At 38.4% G+C, this 24,552-nt stretch overlaps 1 protein-coding gene and 1 non-coding gene across 3 annotated transcripts; both read right to left on the bottom strand.

Moving 5' to 3' along the window:
- Positions 1–2,829: 2,829 nt before the first annotated feature.
- Positions 2,830–2,937, bottom strand: LOC130952803 (small nucleolar RNA R71). Its single transcript, XR_009074978.1, has one exon. It is a non-coding gene; the product is annotated as a small nucleolar RNA R71 (small nucleolar RNA).
- Positions 2,938–10,867: 7,930 nt separating this feature from the next.
- Positions 10,868–23,612, bottom strand: LOC130951931 (polycomb group protein EMF2B-like). 2 transcript variants are annotated; one of them, XM_057880683.1, is made up of 15 exons: positions 23,351–23,612; positions 23,065–23,243; positions 22,735–22,767; positions 22,488–22,519; positions 21,875–21,927; positions 21,718–21,771; positions 21,567–21,626; positions 20,968–21,014; positions 20,738–20,862; positions 14,847–15,009; positions 14,219–14,267; positions 13,692–13,775; positions 12,839–12,918; positions 12,634–12,723; positions 10,868–11,131 (listed from the first exon to the last, which is right to left on the bottom strand). In XM_057880683.1, the coding sequence occupies exons 2-15, from the start codon at positions 23,160–23,162 to the stop codon at positions 11,014–11,016; spliced, it is 1,086 nt and encodes a 361-aa protein (XP_057736666.1). In that variant the 5' UTR covers positions 23,163–23,243; positions 23,351–23,612; the 3' UTR covers positions 10,868–11,013. The 2 variants fall into 2 exon arrangements, with proteins under 2 accessions (XP_057736666.1, XP_057736667.1); XM_057880684.1 differs by having other exon boundaries at positions 14,847–15,000.
- Between the last annotated feature and the right edge of the window lie 940 nt (positions 23,613–24,552).

The raw sequence follows: 24,552 nt of genomic DNA, 5'->3' as shown, positions 1-24,552 counted from the left end.
TGATCCGTAACACTCATAATCATTCTCACCTATGAACGTGTGACTGACAACCACCTCCGTTCTACCTTAGATTGGGTGAATATCTCTTGGATTCCTGATACACGATGCATGGTTGATCGCCTGACAACCGAGCGCTCGCCTGACAAACGAGCCAGCCATTCCGTGAGATCAGAGTCTTCGTGGTATAGGCAAGAACTGATGGCGGCATTCAAGAGAATCCGGAAGGTCTAACCTTGTCTGTGGTATTCTGAGTAGGATTCAATGATTGAATGACTGTGACGTGCTTCAAACTCCTGAGGGCGGGGCGCTAGTGACAGACGCAAAAGAATCACTGGATTCTATTCCGGCCTGATCGAGAACCGACAGATGGATAGCCGTGCCGTGACAGGGTTTGTTGAACATTTCCACTGAGAGGATGGGAGGTAGCCACTGACAACGGTGAAACCCTTGCATAAGCTTGCCATGGAAAGGAGTAAGAAGGATTGGATGAAGACAGTAGGAAAGCAGAGAGACGGAAGGGACAAGCATCTTCATACGCTTATCTGAAGCTCTCACCAATGATATACATAAGTATCTCTATCTTTATCTTTATGTTTTATTCATCATCTATACCCATTTGAGTCTGCCTGACTAAGATTTACAAGGTGACCATAGCTTGCTTCATACCAACAATCTCCGTGGGATCGACCCTTACTCGCGTAAGGTTTATTACTTGGACGACCCAGTGCACTTGCTGGTTAGTTGTGCAAAGTTGTGTTTATGCCATGGTATTGAGCACCAAGTTCTTGGGGCCATTACTAGGGATTATTTGAGTTATGAAAAGTAGTGATCACAATTTCGCACACCAAGTTTTTGGCGCCGTTGCCGGGGATTATTTTGTGTATGGACAACTGACGGTTCATCTTGTTGCTTAGATTAGGTATTTTTCTTCAGAGTTCTTAAGAATGAATTCTAGAGTTTCATGATGATCTGTTGAAATCTGGCTGACTGTGAAGCCATGTCTAATCTTATTGGACCGAGTTTTCAACTTATCATCACAAGAGCTTGTTGATTTTTATCAATCTTGCTATTGAGCAATGATCTGCTAAGGCTTGGCTGGCCATTGGCCTTGTCTAGTGTTTTGGACCGAAGCTTTCTTTGAAAGCTTGGCTGGCTGTGAAGCCATGTCTAATTCCTGGACCGGAGTCTTAGACTAGCATTCAATGATTCCTGGAATTCAAATTGAGAATTCTGAAACCTTCATTTTCTATTTTCATATAATTTTCGAAAAAGTACAAAAAAAAAATTTTCAAAATCATAAAAAACCAAAAATATTTTATGTTTCTTGTTTGAGTCTAGTGTCCAATTTTAAGTTTGGTGTCTTGCATGCATTGTTTATTTGATCTTGGTTCTATTTTAGAGTCAATAGTACAGGGAACTGAAGATTCAGAACATGCAGCAGAGGAATAACACAGAAAAAGCTGGGCGTTCAAAATGCCCAGTGAAGAAGGATAGACTGGCGTTTAAACGCCAGCCAGGGTACCTGGTTGGGCGTTTAACGCCCAAAAAGGTAGTGCATTGGGCGTTAAACGCCAGAATGTGCACCATTCTGGGCGTTTAACGCCAGGATGGCACAAGAGGGAAGATTTTGTTTTCAAAATCAATTTTTTTCAAGTTTTCAAAGTTTTTCAAAATCAAATCTTTTTCAAATCATATCTTTTCAATCAAATGTTTTCAAAATCAATTTCTTTCCTTTTTCAAAGATACTTGTTAACAATTAATGATTTGATTCAACAATTCAAGTATGTTGCCTTTTCTGTTGAGAAAGGTTTAATGTTTGAATCATATCTTTTCTTGTTAGGCAAGTCATTAATTTTAAAAAAAAAAATCAAATCTTTTTAAATTATTTTCAAATCATATCTTTTTAAAAGCATAATTTTTTTTATCATATCTTTTTAATCACATCCTTTTCAAAACAGTTTTTAATCATATCTTTTTGATTTCTAATTTCAAAATCTTTTTCAAAAATTACTTGATTTCTTTCCCGCTCCTGGTTTTCGAAAATCAATTAAAGTTTTTCAAAATGTTTTCAAAATCTTTCACTTAATTTTCGAAAATTCTTCCTTTCTTTTCACATCCTTCTATTTATGGAGTACCACTCTTTCTCAATGCACAATTCGAACTCTATCTAACTAAGTTCGAATTCTTCTCCTTCTTCCTTCTATTTTTCTTTTCCTCTGACACCTCAAGGAATCTCTATACTGTGACATAGAGGATTCCACATTTTCTTGTTCTCTTCTCTTTCATATGAGCAGGAACAAAGACAAAGGCATTCTTGTTGAAGCTGACCCTGAACCTGAAAGGACCTTGAAGCGAAAGCTAAGAGAAGCTAGGGCACAACTCTCCGTAGAGGACCTAACAGAAATCTTCAAAGAAGAAGAACCCATGGCAGCCGAAAACAACAACAATGCCAACAATGCAAGGAAGGTGCTGGGTGACTTTACTGCACCTACTCCCGATTTCTATGGGAGAAGCATCTCTATCCCTGCCATTGGAGCAAACAACTTTGAGCTTAAGCCTCAATTAGTTTCTCTAATGCAACAGAATTGCAAGTTCCATGGACTTCCATTGGAAGATCCTCATCAGTTCTTAGCTGAATTCTTGCAAATCTGTGACACTGTCAAGACTAATGGGGTTGACCCTGAGGTCTACAGACTTATGCTATTCCCTTTTGCTGTAAGAGACAGAGCTAGGATATGGTTGGACTCACAACCTAAAGAAAGCCTGGACTCATGGGAAAAGCTAGTCAATGCCTTCTTGGCAAAGTTCTTTCCACCTCAAAAATTGAGTAAGCTTAGAGTGGAAGTCCAAACCTTCAGACAGAAGGATGGAGAATCCCTCTATGAAGCTTGGAAAAGATACAAACAATTGATCAGAAAATGTCCTTCTGACATGCTTTCTGAATGGAGCATCATAGGTATTTTCTATGATGGTCTCTCTGAACTATCCAAGATGTCTTTGGATAGCTCTGCTGGAGGATCTCTTCATCTGAAGAAGACGCCTACAGAAGCTCAAGAGCTAATTGAAATGGTTGCAAATAACCAATTCATGTACACTTCTGAAAGGAATCCTGTGAACAATGGGACAAGTCAGAAGAAAGGAGTTCTTGAGATTGATACTCTGAATGCCATTCTGACTCAGAACAAGATATTGACTCAACAGGTCAATTTGATTTCTCAGAGTCTGTCTGGAATGCAAAATGCACCAAGCAGTACTAAGGATGCTTCATCTGAAGAAGAAGCCTATGATCCTGAGAACCCTTCAATGGAAGAGGTGAATTACCTAGGAGAACCCTATGGAAACACCTATAATTCTTCATGGAGAAATCACCCAAATTTCTCATGAAAGAATCAAGAGAGACCTCAACAAGGTTTCAACAACAATAATGGTGGAAGAAACAGGTTTAGCAATGGCAAGCCTTTTCCATCATCTTCTCAGCAACAGACAGAGAATTCTAAGCAGAACCCCTCTGACTTAGCAACCATGGTCTCTGATCTAATCAAAACCACTCAAAGTTTCATGACTGAAACAAGGTCCTCCATTAGGAATTTGGAGGCACAAGTGGGACAGCTGAGCAAGAAAGTTACTGAACTCCCTCCAAGTACTCTTCCAAGCAACACAGAAGAAAATCCAAAAGGAGAGTGCAAGGCCATCAACATGGCCGAATTTGGAGAGGAAGGAGAGGAAGTGAACGCCACTGAGGAAGACCTCAATGGGCGTGCACTGACCTCCACTGAGTTCCCCAATGAGGAACCATGGGAATCTGAGGCTCAAAATGAGACCATAGAGATTCCATTGGACTTACTTCTGCCTTTCATGAGCTCTGATGAGTATTCTTCCTCTGAAGAGGATGAGTATGTCACTGAAGAGCAAGTTGCTAAATACCTTGGAGCAATCATGAAGCTAAATGACAAGTTATTTAGAAATGAGACTTGGGAGGATGAACCCCCTTTGCTCACCAAAGAACTGGATGACTTGTCTAGGCAGAAATTACCTCAAAAGAGACAAGATCCTGGGAAGTTTTCAATACCTTGTACCATAGGCACCATGACCTTCAAGAAGGCTCTGTGTGACTTACGGTCAAGTGTAAATCTCATGCCTCTCTCTGTAATGGAGAAGCTAGGGATCTTTGAGGTGCAAGCTGCAAGAATCTCACTAGAGATGGCAGACAATTCAAGAAAACAAGCTCATGGACTTGTAGAGGATGTTTTGGTGAAGATTGAAGACCATTACATCCCTGCTGATTTCATAGTCCTAGAGACTGGGAAGTGCATGGATGAGACCATCATCCTTGGCAGACCCTTCCTAGCCACAGCAAAGGCTGTGATTGATGTTGATGGAGGTGAACTAATCATTCAAGTGAATGAAGAATCCTTTGTGTTTAAGGCTCAAGGATGTCCCTCTGTCACCATGGAGAGGAAGCATGAAGAGCTTCTCTCAAATCAGAGTCAAACAGAGCCCCCACAGTCAAACTCTAAGTTTGGTGTTGGAAGGCCACAACCAAACTCTAAGTTTGGTGTTGAACCCCCACATTCAAACTCTAAGTTTGGTGTTGAGAGGTTCCAACATTGCTCTGAGAAAATGTGAGGCTCCATGAGAGCCATCTGTCAAGCTACTGACATTAAAGAAGCGCTTGTTGGGAGGCAACCCAATGTTATATTTTATCTATTTTCTTTTGTTATTTTATGTTTTTTTGTAGGTTGATGATCATAAGAAGTCACAAAATCAATTGAAAAAGCAAAAATAGAATGAAAAACAGGAAGAAAAATAGCACACCCTGGAGGAAGAACCTACTGGCGTTTAAACGCCAGTAAGGCTAGCAGATGGGCGTTTAACGCCCAGTCTGGCACCATTCTGGGCGTTTAACGCCAGAAAGGGGCACCAGACTGGCGTTAAACGCCAGGAAAGGGCAAGAACCTGGCGTTAAACGCCAGAAATGGGCACCAGCCCGGCATTTAACGCCAGAATTGGCTCAAAACGTGTTTTTGCATGCCATTTGGTGCAGGGATGACTTTTCCTTGACACCTCAGGATCTGTGGACCCCACAGGATCCCCACCAACCCTACCACTCTCTCTCTTCTTCACCCATTCACCAATCACCTCAACACCTCTTCCCCAAAAACCCTTCACCTATCAAATCCCGTCTTTCTCTTCACCACTCACATCCATCCTTCATAAAACCCCACCTACCTCACCCTTCAAATTCAAACCACTTTCCCTCCCAAACCCACCCATACATGACCGAACCATGAGCCCCCCTCTCCTATATAAACCCTTCTTCACCCCTTCATTTTCACACAACCTAAACACCACTTCTCCCCCTCTTTGGCCGAACACAAAGCCATTCCCTTCTCCCTCATTTCTTCTTCTTCTACTCTCTTCTTTCTTCTTTTGCTCGAGGACGAGCAAACCTTTTAAGTTTGGTGTGGTAAAAGCATTGCTTTTTGTTTTTCCATAACCATTTATGGCATCTAAGGCCGGAAGGAACCTCTAGAAAGAGGAAAGGGAAGGCAAAAGCTTCCACCTCCGAGTCATGGGAGATGGAGAGATTCATCTCAAGGGTGCATCAAGACCACTTCTATGAAGTTGTGGCCTTGAAGAAGGTGATCCCCGAGGTCCCTTTTTCACTCAAAAAGAGTGAATATCCGGAGATCCGACATGAGATCCGAAGAAGAGGTTGGGAAGTTCTCACCAACCTCATTCAACAAGTCGGAATCTTAATGGTTCAAGAGTTCTATGCCAATGCATGGATCACCAAGAACCATGATCAAAGTGTGAACCCGGATCCAAAGAATTGGCTTACTATGGTTCGGGGGAAATACTTGGATTTTAGTCCGGAAAATGTAAGGTTGGCATTCAACTTGCCTATGTTGCAAGGAGATGAACATCCTTACACAAGAAGGGTCAACTTTGATCAAAGGTTGGACCAAGTCATCACTGACATTTGTGAAGAGGGCGCCCAATGGAAGAGAGATTCAAGAGGGAAGCCGGTTCAATTGAGAAGGCATGACCTCAAGCCCGTGGCTAGAGGATGGTTGGAGTTTATCCAACGCTCAATCATTCCCACTAGCAACTGGTCCGAAGTTACTATAGACCGGGCTATCATGATTCATAGCATCATGATTGGAGAAGAAATAGAAGTTCATGAGGTGATAGCTCAAGAACTTTATAAGGTGGCGGACAAGTCCTCTACCTTGGCAAGGTTAGCCTTTCTTCATCTCATTTGTCACCTCTGTTATTCAGTTGGAGTTGACATAGAGGGAGACACCCCCATTGATGAGGACAAGCCCATCACTAAGAAAAGGATGGAGCAAACAAGAGACCCCACTCATCATGAGATCCCTGAGATTCCTCAAGGGATGCACTTTCCTCCACAAGACTATTGGGAGCAACTGAACACCTCCCTAGGAGAATTGAGTTCCAACATGGGACAACTAAGGGTGGAGCACCAAGAACACTCCATTCTCCTCCATGAAATTAGAGAAGATCAAAGAATCATGAGAGAGGAGCAACAAAGACAAGGAAGAGACATTGAGGAGCTCAAGCACTCCATAAAACCTTCAAGAGGAAGAACAAGCCGCCATCACTAAGGTGGACCCGTTCTTTAATCTCCTTGTTCTTTATTTTCCTGTTTTTCAAAAATTATGCTTTATGTTTATCCATGTTTGTGTCTTGTGATCATTAGTATCTATGCCTTAAAGTTATGAATATCCTATGAATCCATCACCTTTCTTAAATAAACAATGTTCTTAATTGAAAAAGATAAGAATTGCATGAATTTTGAATTTTATAACAGTTTAATTATTTTGATGTGGTGGCAACACTTTTGTTTTCTGAATGTATGCTTAAACAGTGCATATGTCTTTTGAATTTGTGGTTCATGAATGTTGGCTCTTGAAAGAATGATGAAAAAGGAGACATGTTACTGAGGATCTGAAAAATCATAAAAATGATTCTTGAAGCAAGAAAAAGCAGTGAATACAAAAAAAAAAAGAAGCAAGCGAAAAAAAAAACGAAAAAGAAAGAGAAAAAGAAAGAAAAAGAAAGAAATAAAGTTGTGATCCAAGGCAAAAAGAGTGTGCTTAAGAACCCTGGACACCTCTAGTTGGGGACTCTAGCAAAGCTGAGTCACAATCTGAAAAGGTTTACCCAATTATGTGTCTGTGGCATGTATGTATCCGGTGGTAATACTGGAAGACAGAGTGCTTTAGGCCACGGCCAAGACTCATGAAGTAGCTGTGTTCAAGAATCATCATACTTAACTAGGAGAATCAATGACACTATCTGGATTCTGAGTTCCTAAAGAAGCCAATCATTCTGAATTTCAAAGGATAAAGTGAGATGCCAAAACTGTTCAGAGGCAAAATGCTAAAAGCCCCGCTCATCTGATTAATACTGATCTTCATAGATGTTTTTGGAGTTCATTGCATATTCTCTTCTTTTTATCTTATTTGATTTTCAGTTGCTTGAGGACAAGCAACAATTTAAGTTTGGTGTTGTGATGAGCGGATAATTTGTATGCTTTTTGGCATTGTTTTTAGTATGATTTTAGTAGTTTGAGTTGAGTTTTTAGTATATTTTTATTAGTTTTTAGTTAAAATTCACTTTTCTGGACTTTACTATGAGTTTGTGTGTTTTTCTGTGATTTCAGGTATTTTCTGGCTGAAATTGAGGGACCTGAGCAAAAATCTGATTCAGAGACTGAAAAGGACTGCAGATGCTGTTGGATTCTGACCTCCCTGCACTCGAAGTGGATTTTCTGGAGCTACAGAAGCCCAATTGGCGCGCTCTCAACGGCGTTGGAAAGTAGACATCCTGGGCTTTCCAGCAATATATGATAGTCCATACTTTGCCCAAGATTTTATGGCCCAAACCGGCGTTCAAAGTCACCTTCAGATTTCCCAGCGTTAAACGCCGGAACTGGCACCAAAATGGGAGTTAAACGCCCAAACTGGCACAAAAGCTGGCGTTTAACTCCAAGAAGAGTCTCTACACGAAAAATGCTTCATTGCTCAGCCCAAGCACACACCAAGTGGGCCCGGAAGTGGATTTTTATGTCATTTACTCATCTTTGTAATCCTTAGGCTACTAGTTCTCTATATATAGGACTTTTTACTATTGTATTTGACATCTTGAGATCTTTGAATCTTTTGATCACTTTGGGAGGCTGGCCATTCGGCCATGCCTAGACCTTGTTCTTATGTATTTTCAACGGTGGAGTTTCTACACACCATAGATTAAGGTGTGGAGCTCTGCTGTACCTCGAGTATTAATGCAATTACTATTGTTCTTCTATTCAATTCCGCTTGTTCTTTGTCCAAGATATCACTTGTTCTTCAACTTGATGAATGTGATGATCCGTGACACTCATAATCATTCTCACCTATGAACGTGTGACTGACAACCACCTCCGTTCTACCTTAGATTGGGTGAATATCTCTTGGATTCCTGATACACGATGCATGGTTGATCGCCTGACAACCGAGCGCTCGCCTGACAAACGAGCCAGCCATTCCGTGAGATCAGAGTCTTCGTGGTATAGGCAAGAACTGATGGCGGCATTCAAGAGAATCCGGAAGGTCTAACCTTGTCTGTGGTATTCTGAGTAGGATTCAATGATTGAATGACTGTGACGTGCTTCAAACTCCTGAGGGCGGGGCGTTAGTGACAAACGCAAAAGAATCACTGGATTCTATTCCGGCCTGATCGAGAACCGACAGATGGATAGCCGTGCCGTGACAGGGTGCGTTGAACATTTCCACTGAGAGGATGGGAGGTAGCCACTGACAACGGTGAAACCCTTGTATAAGCTTGCCATGGAAAGGAGTAAGAAGGATTGGATGAAGACAGTAGGAAAGCAGAGAGACGGAAGGGACAAGCATCTTCATACGCTTATCTGAAGCTCTCACCAATGATATACATAAGTATCTCTATCTTTATCTTTATGTTTTATTCATAATCTATACCCATTTGAGTCTGCCTGACTAAGATTTACAAGGTGACCATAGCTTGCTTCATACCAACAATCTCCGTGGGATCGACCCTTACTCGCGTAAGGTTTATTACTTGGACGACCCAGTGCACTTGCTGGTTAGTTGTGCAAAGTTGTGTTTATGCCATGGTATTGAGCACCAAGTTCTTGGGGCCATTACTAGGGATTATTTGAGTTATGAAAAGTAGTGATCACAATTTCGCACACCAATGGGCTGGACTGATAAGGTTGGCCCAATCGTCTGAAGGAGGAAGTCTTCGTCCGTCTGACTAGCGTGCGTGAAGAAATGGGGGGTGGTACCTGCAAAGACACTCCGATGCTTAAATCAGCAAGTGCCTAAGCAGGTTTAGAGAGTATTGGAACTTAGAGATACCTAAGGGGTGTTAGTGTATTTATAGTGGTGAACCAATAACCACCGTTGGAGTAGTTCCACATTTTAAGAGGGATAACCGTCCCTTTATCTTAGGGGAGTTGAGATATGGCTCCTGAAAGTGGGTTGAGAGATTTTAGGGACAATTACTTATTTGAATAAGTATTATCTGCCAACTAACCTTCAATCCCGACTTCCTGGGAATGAAGTCTATGTTGAATCCGACCTCTCTAGAAGAGGTCGGTTATGCGGGAAGGCCAAACAATAGACTGGTCTTTTTATCTTATTTGAACCTGTGCCTTAATGTTGGGTCAGAGTATGAAAAGTATTAAAAAAATTTATGGTACAAATCTAGGTAGTGAATTGAAAATACCATACAAAAGGGTATAAATTTGAAATGAAAAAAATGCCCCACATTCGGTGACACAATTTATATATAATGTTAAAATTTATTCATAAAAAGTTAATAACTAAAAAATATTATATAATAATTTAATTAAATATATTAAATTATTTTATAGTTATCAATTATCAATTTCACATCAAAAAACACTACATATAAATCTTTACCTTTATATTTTGTGAAGAAAACAATGGTCCTTTTTCCATATATATGTCATATTATCTTTTGTATTTATTAAAAGGGTTTTTTCAGTCGGCAGAAACATAGACCTAACTTACGAAGAGAGAGGATACTTGTCCCACTGAAATTTAAAAAAAAAATAAAAATAAAAGTTATATATTATATATATTTATTCTTATTATAATGTTTTTTGTTCCCATAATAAATTATAGATAATTTTTTTAAAATTTATCTTTAAAAAGTAATTTATTTAATTGAACAAAACATGTAGCAATATTTACCTTGTTAAATCTGATTTAATATTAAAACTCAAAATAAATAGACCAACTCAATCAAAAAATTAACAAGTAATGATAATATATTTTTAAAACTAACCAATTAGTTAATTATCAAACTAAAAACTTGATCTTCTAAACACATAAAATTATCAATGTCTTTTTTTGTTTTAAAAAATTATTTGATATAAAAAAACATATCTGTTTATCTATCTATTAATTAATATTATTTATTTTAACTCTTAAATAGTCATATTTGTAACTGTTTTTTTTTGTTAAGAAAGTTATTTTTTGCCATAAATATTATAGCAAATGAATTCTCTAATTTAGTGGAAGGTATCAACAGTTAAGTTTTTCTGATACTTAATATAATTCTAACTTCAAATTATAAATATTAGTATATTAATAGACATATCTTACCTATTGATTAGTTCTTTTATTTATTAAATATGTAAAAATAATAAAAATACAATTAATTGAGAATATAAGATAACAAATTGCTTATAATTTAACTAAGATTTTGAGTTCAGATTTTAGAAATAAGAAAAAAAATAATTTTTTGAAATTGTATATAATAAAAAGTATTTTTTAGAAAAAAAGTTGCGCATTAATTCTTTTTTAATTTCTATATCTCTAATTCTCTATTACATAAAGTATAAACATTAATATTCAACAAAATTTATTCTAATATATTTTCGTCCCCACTATGAAAATTTTATGGATCCGTCATAGAACGAGAATGAATTATCTTTAACTATTTATTGGCGCTGATTTCTGCCTCATATTGTTGAAGAATAAGGCTGCATGAATTAATGGTCCGTGCATCTAGAAGACCATGATTCCATAATTTGATGGAAAGCAATCTCCAACACCTGCCAACAGGACCAAACTTGTTATTATTTGCAAATCCTGAAACATCCAAAATATATATATGATGATAATGAAGCATGACATTTTGATTGAAGACCAAGTCATAAAGAGGATAAAAGAACATATAATACAGAGCGTGCTGCGTGTCATTGTCAAAAAAAAAAAAAAAGAGAAACCAATAAATGCATTGCAAAGTGTCAAATTATTCTTCCTTGAAATCCAGATTTGTGTCTCTCACTCTAATATAAAACAGCTCCTCTCAATATGCATCTATATACTAAGACAACGTAATTTTACTCGAATTTTGGTTTCTCTCACATTTGTCTCACGATTTGTAAAAAATAAATTTAAAGGTAAAGTATATTTTTTGTCCTTGAAATTTGTTAAAAGTTTAGAAAATATTCCTAAATTTTATTTTGTTTTAACTTTGTCCAACAAATTTTCAATTTGTATCAAATATACTCTTGATGGCTAATTTTTTTCAAAAAAATTAGAATGAATTTAGCAACAATTTCACAAGAACAACTTTCAACACAAGCAACTCAGAGATAAGTATCATGCATTATTACTAGATTGGTCCTAAACCTTCTCAAAATTTGACAAGGGTATATTTGATGTAAAATGAAAACCTCAAAGAAAAAATTGAAACAAAATAAAATTTAGGAGTATTTTTGAAATTTTTTTCAAACTTTAAAGACAAACTATATACTTTTTCCGAAATTTAAAATGGTTATTGTGCATACTAGAGTCAAACCCAGTCTCTTCAAGTAATACTCCATACATATGAAGCACAAACAGCGACAAGGACATGGGACACAGAACACGCAGGCACACTAATTTCAATTTTTTTAGAGACACAAAAACATGCCATATATATTAAAATATAAACTATGTTTTAAATAAATTGTAACAATATCTTGATATTTTATTAAAATTAAAGCACAAACTAATGTTTTTAATGTCTTTTTTAATTATATAAATCATGTAAGAATTGTTTGTATTAATGAATAATAAGAGTAATATTAGGTAACCAACCTTTTTTTCAACCAACATTAGCCAATATATTTAAAACTATTTTATTTATCTTAAATCTTAGACACTAAATCATAAACATTTAACTCTAAATACTAAATTATAAACCTCAACATTAAAGTTGATAACTAAAAGTTGAATCCTTATACTTTCTCATAATATTATATATTTTTTCTAAGCTAATTTAAGAATAGACAAAGAATAATATGAGACACACCGACACATGATGATTTTTGGATATGTCCAAGCGTTTCTGCAGAAGTATTTTTATTTTTTATTAAGATACAATCAGACAAAAGATTCAAAGGCATGTCGTGTTTGAAATGTGTCCAACACGACAACTCAATGAAGTGTCCGTGCTTCATAGCTCCTTGCGGATTTTTCTAAGCTAAAAAGTGGCCCGACACGCAACACTAGCATAATATAAAATGAGAGCACTCTGATACAAGAAAAAAAAGGAAAGGCTAGTTACCAAGTCAATTTGGAGCACTCTAGAAGCTCATAGCCATGGACTTTTACAAAAGCTTCACATGCCCATGGAACATGACCATTAGTCCGCACCCTGCCACATGAAAATAATTGATGCTAGAAAGTTTAAAATCGAATGAACAAGTCTATCAAAACAAGGAAGATGCAACGAACAGAGAGCGAATGGAGTCAAAATGAAAAGAACTTACCGTTGCTTTCGAATAAACGAGTTCCACATATGCATGAATTTCTTCTCAGCATTGGTCACATTGTCAAAATTACCAAGCCTCTGCAAGGTATCAAAATGTTTCAATGAATCTTCAAAACGTAAAGTATGAAGAAATACTAAAAGGTGCAATAGATTTCATATTCCCATCCCAAAGCCTCAAACTAAACCTATACAATGATCAAGCAGAAATTTAATTGTCATATTAGAATCACAAATGGTAATTAAGCTCTCCTAACAAGGTCTAAAATTCGATTAAGCCATCCAATTTAAGTGTTGGTAAAGTGTATTTTTTTTTGTTCCTGAAGTTTTCGAAAAGTTTCAAAAATATCGACGTTTAATTTGTTTCAATTGTGTCCCTATTGTTTCAAATATGTCTCTTAACCCCGAAGGGTATAATTGAAACATATTTGAAATTAGAGGAACAAAATTGAAATGTTAAGGGTAATTTTAAAATTTCTCGAAAACTTCAGGGACAAAAGAGTATATTTTATCCTTTAAGTGCAGTTGATGTAAAACCAAACAACAATTTGTTAAGAAACGGCATATAAAGTAATTAGGAGACTCTTATGGGTTAAGTAATTAGTGACATCGCTAACATGTAAACACTATTAAGTAGGTTTTTGGGTAAACGGCAAAATATTTCCCTACAGCTTTTCTATGTTCTTTCTTTCTCCCTTTGAGAGACAAAGAACTACTGAGCCTCATAGCCACAGGGCCATCCAACATTACCCAAAAGCTTTACCAGACCATTCTTGTATCACAGGAGTTACATTTAAAAAGGTAAAAGAGATTATAAATTTTAAAACAAGGATCATATATATAATCATGCATACCCTTAGCTCTTCAAAATCAGCAACTTCATCATCAACTTCATCCTCACTATCTCCTTCTGATAGAACTTCTTCAAGTTCCATTGGCTTGAAGGACAAATAAATGAATAAATGAAAATGGAAATGAGGAAAATATTTGTCCGACATAAAAAACCATTAAAGGGCATGTAATTACATATTTTGATGTCCTTAGAGAGAGAGAGAGAGAGAGAGAGAGAGAGAGAGATTTTTCTAAAATATAGAATTGCTAGCATACTCTATTAAGAACTTTCCATTTGATGGACAAAAACATATTTTTGGAGAAAATTTCTATTCGCATCCCCAACATTATCGAACTGATGATCTAAAATCACATTTATTATCCAACCAATTGCAAGAAATAGAACAATTTCCACAGGAAGATACAGGAAGCACTCTGTATAGGCCTCTCATTGTACTCGGCTCTTGTTTTTTCAGGACGATTTATATGTGGTTTGTCAAGGAAACTGAAGTGCAGAACAGTAAACAAATAAATGGCAATCACTTATTACCTGGTATATGCGAGAGTGATAGAATTTTCGCTTGCTCAACTGGGAAAGGCTGAAATGTTTTCGAAGAACTATGTCAGAGCTGTGTACATCAAGTAATTTACAGGAAAAAAGATTTATGATCACATGTAGAGAATGACATGACACCTTATTTCAACGCTTCCTATATACCAGTCCAAATATCATTTAGGCAGATCAGTTTTATTCCCTCTTAGTAAATATTGAGAAAAACTACATCTCAATACCTGAAAACTTCTGATAGTATTATATTTGTCCTTCAAATAAAAAACACACATTTTGGTTCCTGATTGTAACAGAAAATATTAAGACAGTAATTTTGAACTTGGAAATAAAGTGGAAAATGAAGTTCAGGCATAAAAGCATTGCAAATAACATGAACAAATCAAAAGTAAACAAAACCCAAATAAATAATCAAAATCCACATACAATTAGCTCCTACCAATTAGCAATGCCTTTAATTGCAAATGAAGATATCTAGCTCAACTTGAGCACTAGCTTAATTTATTATTTGATTTATAAAACCAAACAGTTTCGCAATATAATTATGCATCTAACAATATCCCAAAATGTAAGAGCTCATATATGTATTTTCATATGCCAAAGAACATACATTTGTGGGTCAATGTTATAACGCTGAATTGTAGACTTCCATGTTATGGCATCCAGTAACACAGCAGGATTCGAAAGAGCATTCTCATCTGTTGCTGGTTCAGGTGGGACACAGTCTTGATCAGGTTGAAATGGTACAATTGCGGTTGAAATCCCTGCAATGTCTAGAATTTCATGACACATTCATCACACTACAACACTGATGCTACCATAAATATCCCATAAGATAAGTTACCCTTTTCCCTTTTTATCAGCAAGATTATTTGGAAAAAAGTTATCAAAGACCATATGAAATAAGTTAACAAGCATTTCTAAAGGGGAAAAACAAAGACGGGAGTTTTCAACTTTAAGTTGTAATCAAATAAATTATGACTAGTTGTTCTGATCACTTTGACTTATGTAACAACCATCTATGAATTATAAAAATTTTTGAATTAACTGTCAGATTTTCTTGGCTAATTAACATTGTGTGCATCTGATAAAACCAGCAATAGTAGAACGGGTAAGCTTTATTGCTGCACAGGGATGGCCAATTAGCACTCTTTAGAAGGTTCTACACAGTTGGAACTACCAACTCAGGGAGAGGGATTCTCTCCAGTTTCTAACAGAATTCATAACAGAAAATACACATAAACTAAACTAACTATAACCTAGCTATTTATAGGCAGTGAGTAATAGAGTCTAACAACCTATCAGCCAACTGGAACATGCCAACAACTCCTAAAACTGTCACTTAACAGCTACTTACCTCTCCTTTTGTAACACAGCCCAAACCTGATAGTAGTAGGTGTCTCTCTATCAATACTCCCCCTTGGACAACCACCTTGTTCTCAAGGTGGAACTCCGGAAAGGTAGCCCACAACGTTGCCGGTCGCTCCCAGCTGTCCTCACAAGGAGAGAGGCCCACCCAGTGCACTAAATACTCCAAAACCCCGTCCTCTGTGGTTCACGATGCCACGATCTGAGACGGGTGCATCACCAGCTCACCATCCTCAGCCCCGGTGGAAGCGTCTACACCTGCTGCTGCGGCGGGACGGCCTTTTTCAACTTGCTAACCTGGAAGACTGGGTGAAGTCTGTACCCTTGAGGCATGGCTGACCTGTATGCCACCACCCCTATCTTCTCAATCACTAAACGGTCCATAGTAACGAGGGCTCATCTTTCATTGACCTTCCGCGCTAGTGTCGCATCTGATAAGGTTGCACTTTCAAATAAACCCACTCATCAGGCTTTAACTCCACATCCCTTTGATGCCCATCTGCTGCTTGTTTCATCCGCTGCTGAGCCTGCACCAATCAGCTCTGCCAAAACAGCATCCCTGGCTGCGGTCAATGCTGCCACCTCCTCAACATACGATGGAAAAGTCTCTCCACGGAAAAGAACAGGTGCTGGCACACCATAAAGTTCTTGAAATGGTGTTGTCTGGGCTGAGGCATTGTAGGGGGTATTAAACCAAAACTCAGCCCATGGTAGCCACTCCAACCATTTCCTCGAGTAGCCACCCACAAAGCACCGCAATAAGTCTCCAAACAGCGATTCACCACTTCGGTTTGGCCATTGGTTTGCGGATGAAATGCCGTGCTGTACTTCAATTTTGTCCCTGTAGCTTGGAATAATTCGGACCAAAACTTACTCATGAACGGTATCCCTATCCGATATGATTGACTTGGGAAACCCGTGTAGTTTAACCACCTCCTTAATAAAGGCTAGTGCCACCTCCTTGGCTGAAAACGGATGAGCTAGGGGGATGAAGTGAGTGTATTTAGTTAACCGATCGACCACTACCAGGATAGTGTCCATGCCTTTGGATTTTGGAAATGCCGCCACAAAATCCATTGTAACATGCTCCCAAACTCTTTTCGGAACTGGTAGGGGTTGCAACATCCCCGCCGGTTTCATCGCGGCACACTTGTTTTGCTGGCAAGTGTGGCAACCCGCAACATAATCCCTGATCCTTTGCCTCATGCTGCGCCAATGAACAGCTGCTGCCAACCGCTTATAGGTTCGAAAGAAGCTTGAATGTCCTCCTACCCCACTATCATGGGACTCAGCTAGCAAAAGTGGGATCTGAGAAGAATTTGCAGTCAAAACTGCTCTCCCTTGATAAAACAGCCTACCTTGTGTAAGAAACACCCCGGATAGTCATCCAACCCCTGCTACAGGGCGACCACGATCTTTTGTAGCTCTTGGTCGAGAGCCACCTCCTCTTCCACCGTTTCCTAAAGGTTCATATGTACTACCGAGATTGCCCTTGCCATCATTTGTCATGACAACACATTTGCCGCCTTATTCTCAAGGCATGGCTGGTATTGGATCTCAAAATCCAAGCCTAACAATTTAGTAGTCCACTTCAAGTAAGCTAGGTCCATGAGTTGCTGGTCTGTGAGGAATTTCAGACTTCACTGATCTGTGAGAACAATAAATTGGCAACCCAACAAGTGATGCTGCCACTTTTGGACAGTGAAGACAATGGCCATCAACTCCCTCTCAATGCAGATTTCTGCCGGGCCCTTGGAGATAGTGCTTGGCTTAGGAATGCTATTGGTCTGCCCTGCTGGGATACACCCAACCCCTCACTCGATGCGTCAGTTTCCAACACAAAGTCTTTATTGAAATCCGGAACTGCTAGGCTACGTTTATTTCTGAGAATAGGACAAGACAAGACACTTAAAACAAGACATAAAAGACAGAGACACAAAATTGTGTTTTTGTATTTTATTTGGTAATAAACCAGAACAAATTATGAAAATCCAATTTATTCTCATTTTTTTCTTTCAAAAAATTTGAAACGAAAAATATAATAATGAAAAATATAATAATGAAAAATTAACAAAAATAATAAAAGAAAAAATGAAAAATAAGTCGTGTCCTTTGTTAGTGTTTCTGTGTCCTTCCTATCAGAATGGACACAAAATACACTAATCCAGTGTCTCTGTTCATGTCTCTTCTGTCAAACACGATTTTGTGTCTGGTATCCCTGTCTCAGTGTCCTGTCTCTGTAAACAAACGCAACCCTAAAGTCGGTAGGTCTGCCATCAGCTTCAATCTCTCAAAAGCTTCTTAGGCCTTGTCATTCCGTTCAAATGCATTTCGCTTTGTCAACTCCGTCAACGACCTGGCGATAACCCCATATCCTTGCACAAAATGCCTATAATATCCGGTAAGGCCCACGAATAGGCACGGGCCACTCTAGCATCGTTGTGGTTTTGTTAGGATCAGTCGAGACCCCTTGTGCCGAGACAATGTGACCCAAGTATTCCACCGAACTCACTGCGAATGTGCATTTCTTCTCATTCAACACCAACTAGTTCTTCAATAAAATCTGGAAAACTTGTTGGAGGTGAAGGGCATGTCTCGCCATATCATGACTATAGATGAGAATATCATTGAAAAACAAAACAAATTTCCGTAATAGAGACTTAAGAATGTCATTCATCAAGGCTTGGAAGGAGCTAGGGACGTTGTCAACCCGAAGGGAATGACTAGAAACTCATAATGGCCCTCATGAGTGCGGAAGGCGGTCTTGTGGATGTCTTGATCCCTCATCTAAATTTGGTGGTACCCAGATTTTAAATCCAGCTTAGAGAAAACTATAGCTTCGGCCAATTCATCGAGTAGCTCATCAATGATGGGGATAGGAAATTTATCTGGCACCGTAGTACCATTTAACGCCCTATAATCGACACAAAATCTACAGCTGGCATCCTTTTTCTTCACCAACAATATCGGGATAGCATAAGGGCTGGAGCTTGGCCGAATTATCCATGAGGCCAGCATTTCTCTCACCATTTGTTCAATCACTGATTTCTGATGGTGCGGGTAACGATAAGTTCTTATATTCGGGGCTGAAGCTCGTTCTCTCAATGGAATGGCATGATCATGGCGACAGTGCGGTGGCAGCCCTGGTAATGTCTAAAACACCTTAGCATTAGAAGCTAACACCGATTGTATCACCTGTGGCACCTGCGATGCAGCAGCAGCATGCAAAGTCATGGGCCACAGCTGGACCATAAATCCCTCTCCTCCTTCTTGAATGGACAAAACTGCAGATTGAAGGTGCATGCCTCCATAGCACAGCTCCTGCCTCCGGGTCCCCCCTACAAAGTAACCATGTTGTCCCCATTCCAAAATCGAAGGCGTGATTTTTTGAAGTTTGTGATGACGTCTCCCAACTTATCTAGCCACGCCAGCCCCAAGACAAACTCGACTTCGTCAGTTGGGAAAATGAAGAAGCCTTCCTTGATCGTCAATTCCTTGAATTGGAGAGTTACACCCAAACACCTTCCTTGTCCCCCTTTATTGCTGCTGTCCGCTACCCTGACCTGGAACTTAGGGGCGTTGTCAATCCTTAGGCCCAACTCGGTGACGATCTCTGGTGTCGCGAAGTTGTCTGAAGCTCTACAATCTATGAGAACGCATACACGGCAGCCATTTATCTCTGCCCAGGCTTTGATTGACTTGTGATGTCCACTCAAGCTCATGAATTTGAGTTCCAATTGTCCCTGCTACCCTCTTTCCGGAACCGCCTCATGCTGTAACATATCCGCTTCAAAGTCTGGCCCCATGATCAAAAGCTCAAACTCCCTATTTGTGCAAACATGATCCTCGGTGTACGGTTCATCACAAAGGAAGCATTCCCCCTTGGCGCGCTTCACCCTATACTCCTCGTTGCTGAGATATCTCAATCCGCGCCGTCGCAAGGGATCCGTCGTCGACTCCGCGCCCTTGCTTGCTGCAAAATTGGACGCTATAGCAGGATGCACAGCTTTGGTGGCAGTTGAATTGGCAACGACGAACTTGGAAGACGGTGGTTTACTACGTCCGGATACTCCTCGCAAGGCAGCGTTGCGGTTTTCTACCCTCTGTACCAGTTCCATCAACTCATCCACTGACTGGTATGGAAACAATTTACATTCTTCACCCACTTCCAGTTTCAGCCCGTTCAAGAAGAGGTCCATTAGCAGTTCCAGCGCAATTCCGCGGAGAGGCAGCGTGTGAAGCACGAACTGACCAACGTAGTCCCGGACCGAGTTCGTCTATTTCAGCTTCAGTAGTGTTTGATACAGCCTTTGCAGCCGTTCCGGTTGAAAATACCGTAGCAGCGCCGCACTGAGGAACCGCCACTGAAGCACTGGCGCCGTCGCCTCCCACCACCTGAACCACGTGAACACCCCCTTCCATTGCAAAGGTGGCGACCGTGAGCCATTCCTCCATGCGTTCAATCCAGACCACCGCATCATCACCGCAGAAGATCGGAAGTTCCAACTTCCGACATTGCTCCGGTGCGCTGCGGTTTCCGGCCGACAAGCCTGCGGCCAGGTGCGATCCCGGTAAACCACGCTCGTTCCGATTAGGCGCGCGATTTTTGAACAAAAATCCATTCTGGAATCGAAGTACTGCAGCATCTCCTACATTGATCGGAACATCTCCTCCATGCACGACTCGATTGTGTCAAATCATGTCTCCATTTTCCTCGATCCCGATTGCACCATTCAGCGTCGGGATCCTCAAGCTCAGATACCAGTTGATAGAACCAGCAATAGCAGAACGGGTAAGCTTTATTGTTGCACCCGGATGGCCAATTAGCACTCCCTAGAAGGTTCTACAGAGTTGGAACTACCAACTCAGGGAGAGGGATTCTCTCCAGTTTCTAACAGAATTCATAACAGAAAATACGCATAAAACTAAACTAACTATAACCTAGCTATTTATAGGCAGTAAGTAATAGAGTCTAACAACCTATCAGCCAGCTGAAACATGCCAACAACTCCTAAAACTGTCACTTAACCGCTACTTACCTCTCCTTTTGTAACACAGCCCAAACCCGTTAGTAGTAGACATCTCTCTGTCAACATCACTTACTAAAATACTTGAAATAATTGTAATACATACCATCAGCTTTCTCCAAAAGATCACCCTCTCCAGTTGGAATTTCGTATCGTAAGGCAAGTGGAGCTGCATCCTTTGCTCTTTCAGAAGGTTCATCCTCTGGCCGTATGCGCTTAAATGGTTTGGCACTGAAATAGGTTTTAGATGACCAGTTTACTAAATAAAATGCATCTATATGAACGTATCTGTAGCCAAGTAAATCTCAGACCAGTGCAAAAACGAGAATAGCTTACCAAAAGTTAATACCGCGCAACTTGGGATCAACAATTTTTGCGAAAATCTGGAGGGAAATTAATTAACAAGTTATTAAAGTGAACAAATAATTTCAAATGAACTCATGCTATAAAAGCTCAGACAGTTTTGTCATGCTTAACTTGCATGTTTCTAGGAACCACATCTTCTCTAAAGGGTAAAACAACCAACATGTATAATTTTAGACATTATATATAGCAAAGTAATGAAATCTTAAAAGATAGAGATGAAATCCACAAGATATTAGACAATACTTATACCAAAATAAAAAATTCAATACAAAAATAGCATAATGTAATAAAAAAAGTAATAGTTGAAGTATAAAAGTCTAACAACTTATCACTAATTTTAATAAAAGGTATACTTTAAAGAAGTATATAACGTCAGCGGTGGGTCATCCTAAACCCAACCCGAAATTATACTGGGTGAAAATTGCAAATGTGAATCTGACAAAAATAAGCCGGATCTGAACACTAAAGAGGCATCACACATTACATTCAATTCTGTTGTAAGAAGAAATATAATAAAACTAGACAAACTTAAATTTAAAAAAAAGAACTTGACATCAAACTGTTCAGACCTCAGATTTCCAGTTATCAGTTTTCGCAGATATGTTTATTGTCGGACAGTCCTCCCATGCCTGCAAAATGATTTATAATTGAAACTAACAGTTTAATACAGCTCAAGCCTCAAAGAATGTAAAGTTTGCCAGAGATCTGAAGAAGACTGACCAAAAATTCATAGTTGAAAAGATCATGTGATGCAAGCATGTGATATTTTATACCCTACAAACAGAACATGTCAGAAAAATTAAAAAATAAGTTTATAATTATCACATTAAAAATTAAATGTTTAAATTATCAGTCAGAACTCAAAAGCAGTGCTAACCTTGTAGCTTGCACATCTAACCAAACATAATGGACAGGAGAAATCCTCGGTGACTGCAATTAAAACTTTCTGTTACTATATAATCTGATTGCCAGGATGCATTGATATTAACAAGGAAAGAGATAACAATGTAAAATAAGAAATCTAAGCTTAGATATGTTTTTGGTTGCTAAAAATATGGTCAATTTCGGCTTCAATCTCTTCCAAACTTTTAGTTTGATTTGATCTCAATGATTTTAACATGTTTCGTTTCAAACACTATTGTACTAAATTCTGGTCCTTCATATTTTTTGTTTGGTGAATATAAATATTAACAATTTACTTTTGCTTCTTATAAATATTACCACTCGATAACTACACTAACAGAATAGAGATCAAAACACAACATTTTGAAAATATGTGGATTGAAACTAAACCAAAAACTTTGTGGAGATCAAATCCAAAAGTCACTATATTAATTATGAAATAGAACCCACAAACAACTATACTACACAACCATAAATGTTTAGTCAGCTACATGGATCAAACTACACTGATTATTAACACCCCCCCCCCCCCCCCCCAACACACAAAAAAAAAAACCCAAAAGAACATGAAAGGAGCACTATATTACCTTCAGTTCTCTGCAACTTATCATAGTAATACCTGTAATATAATTTGATAAAACAGAAGAATAATAAGTAGCAAAATTTCGACATTTCTTCTAAAAGCAAGTAACATGAAATATGCAAGAGATGCAGAAAACATAAGAACAAATGAGGTTTTCAGTACCACTGCGTATTTGCACCCATTAATAGACAGTCAATATAATCCCAAAAAAGAACCAGAGATACTATCATAAAGAAAATAAAATGTAATACCTGAAATTAAATTTCAGGTTTCCCTCCTTCAACCTGAATCATACAAGTTGAGAAGAAGTTAGACTGAAGACCACAATTTATTTAATATGAAGTACATGATAATTCAAGCCAAATAAGACGAAAATACATCTAAATTTAGAGAAGAAAAGCTTTCATATTTAAAAGATTGGTTTGGAAACTACACTACTTCACAGTTACCAATTAAAATATCTACTTTGCATTTAGCAGGTAAACCCTAAGTCCTAAACCCTAAATTGACAAAAACAAAATGAACCCCTCCTACCCAAATTATTCATTGCAAAAGAAATATTAGGAGAAAATGGTAACTACCGGGTCATACGCGATGCATGTGCAGTTATGTTTGTATCATGGGAAGATTTTTCCTTTGCCCCAATCTGTTGGGCATACATTTTGATTTGCAATTGCATTGATTTACTCTTTGGAAACCCATTCTCAAAATTATTTGGTGCTTGAACTGAGATGTTTTGCTCCTTATCTCGAGCACCATACTGCAGCATAAAGAAATTTATAAGGTGGCACATCTATCTTATTTGGAATGGAGAAAAATGTTTGAAATTATCGCTAAAGAAAGAACAGCGAAGACAATATTAATTACCTTTAGTATACAAGGATGAAGATCAACAGTTGACACAGCCTCAGCTTGAAGTCCCAATCTTAAATTTGAAGATTCATCCCAGGACTGAAATTTTTTTTCGAGAGATACCTTCCCACATAAGCAGTAGTTTGCATCTCTTGCTATCAAGCACAGAATGAAATGAAATGAAAAGATGAATTCTAGCACTGAAGAGTGATTAAGTTCACAAATTAGTGAAACTACCAAGGTTCTAAAACTCGAAATGAACCTGTCTAACGGTTCAACTGGGGTTAAACAAGAAAGATATTTTATTTATAAAAATATATAAATATATAATACAAATTATTCAGTTATTATAAAATATACATTTTTGTTTATTTATCATTGTGTTATAATATTATTATTATTTTTTCCTTTTAAGCAATAATTAATTATCATTACTATTTATAATCAAAAGATGCTAACATTTTCCCAAATAAAAAAAATAACAATGATTATTGATTATCATATTTTTTTGGCCTTTAGCAACAAACTAATTTGACAATTTTTTTAGGCTTTTAGATCACAATCCAATTTTACATTGTAACCAAAATTTACCCTAATAAATGGCATCTGTCTCTTTCTCCCAAATTCCATTATTCACCCCTCAAGGATTTTTTTTCATTATTCTCACTTGTAAAGGTCTTCTCAATACTTCTCCTTTTTACTCTCTCCAATCTCCATCCTCCTTCTCCTCGCATCGGCACCTTTGGAAAGGAGCTCGAACTGGCTAACCGGCAGAAGGAAGATGATTGAAGAAACCGCACGACGCTCACAAAGCACTAATCAACGAATAGAAGAGAAAAGGAAGAGCAGAAATGGAGACCCTAGTTTGGAGGTAGAGTCTCTAACTCTATGGCTCTGCAATATCTTTTTCCAAAAAACCTACTAGACCGGCCAAACTGGAAATGGTTCAATTGGTTTGCCGGTTTTTTACCGATTCAAAAGGTATTTTACCGATTTGTGGCAGACAGATTATGTATCAACCACACCGGATACCGGTTTCTAGTTTAACCTGATCAAACTACCGGTTCAATCCAGTTCTCAGAACCATAGAAATTACCCATTCCATTAAAATCAACACAAGGGAAAGGGGGGGGGGGCGCGGGTGTAAACCTGTTACTACTTACTAGACCTTGAAACATCAGCTTCTTTTCTAAAATAAAATCACAGAAAATCTAATT

Source organism: Arachis stenosperma, chromosome 9, assembly GCF_014773155.1.
Source record: "Arachis stenosperma cultivar V10309 chromosome 9, arast.V10309.gnm1.PFL2, whole genome shotgun sequence".
NCBI lineage: Eukaryota > Viridiplantae > Streptophyta > Magnoliopsida > Fabales > Fabaceae > Arachis > Arachis stenosperma.
This window is presented reverse-complemented; position numbering and strand designations above follow the sequence as displayed.

What these genes read in the sequence shown, in the direction of transcription:
- LOC130951931 (XM_057880683.1), bottom strand. Translation starts at nt 23,162, where the DNA reads ATGCAATTGCAAATCAAAATGTATGCCCAACAGATTGGGGCAAAGGAA. An exon ending in TTTTCAACTATGAATTTTTG is followed by an intron (nt 21,627 to 21,717) that starts GTCAGTCTTCTT and finishes ATCATTTTGCAG; the next exon opens with GCATGGGAGGACTGTCCGAC. An exon ending in ATCACTCTCGCATATACCAG is followed by an intron (nt 13,776 to 14,218) that starts GTAATAAGTGAT and finishes TTGTCCTTCAAG; the next exon opens with CCAATGGAACTTGAAGAAGT.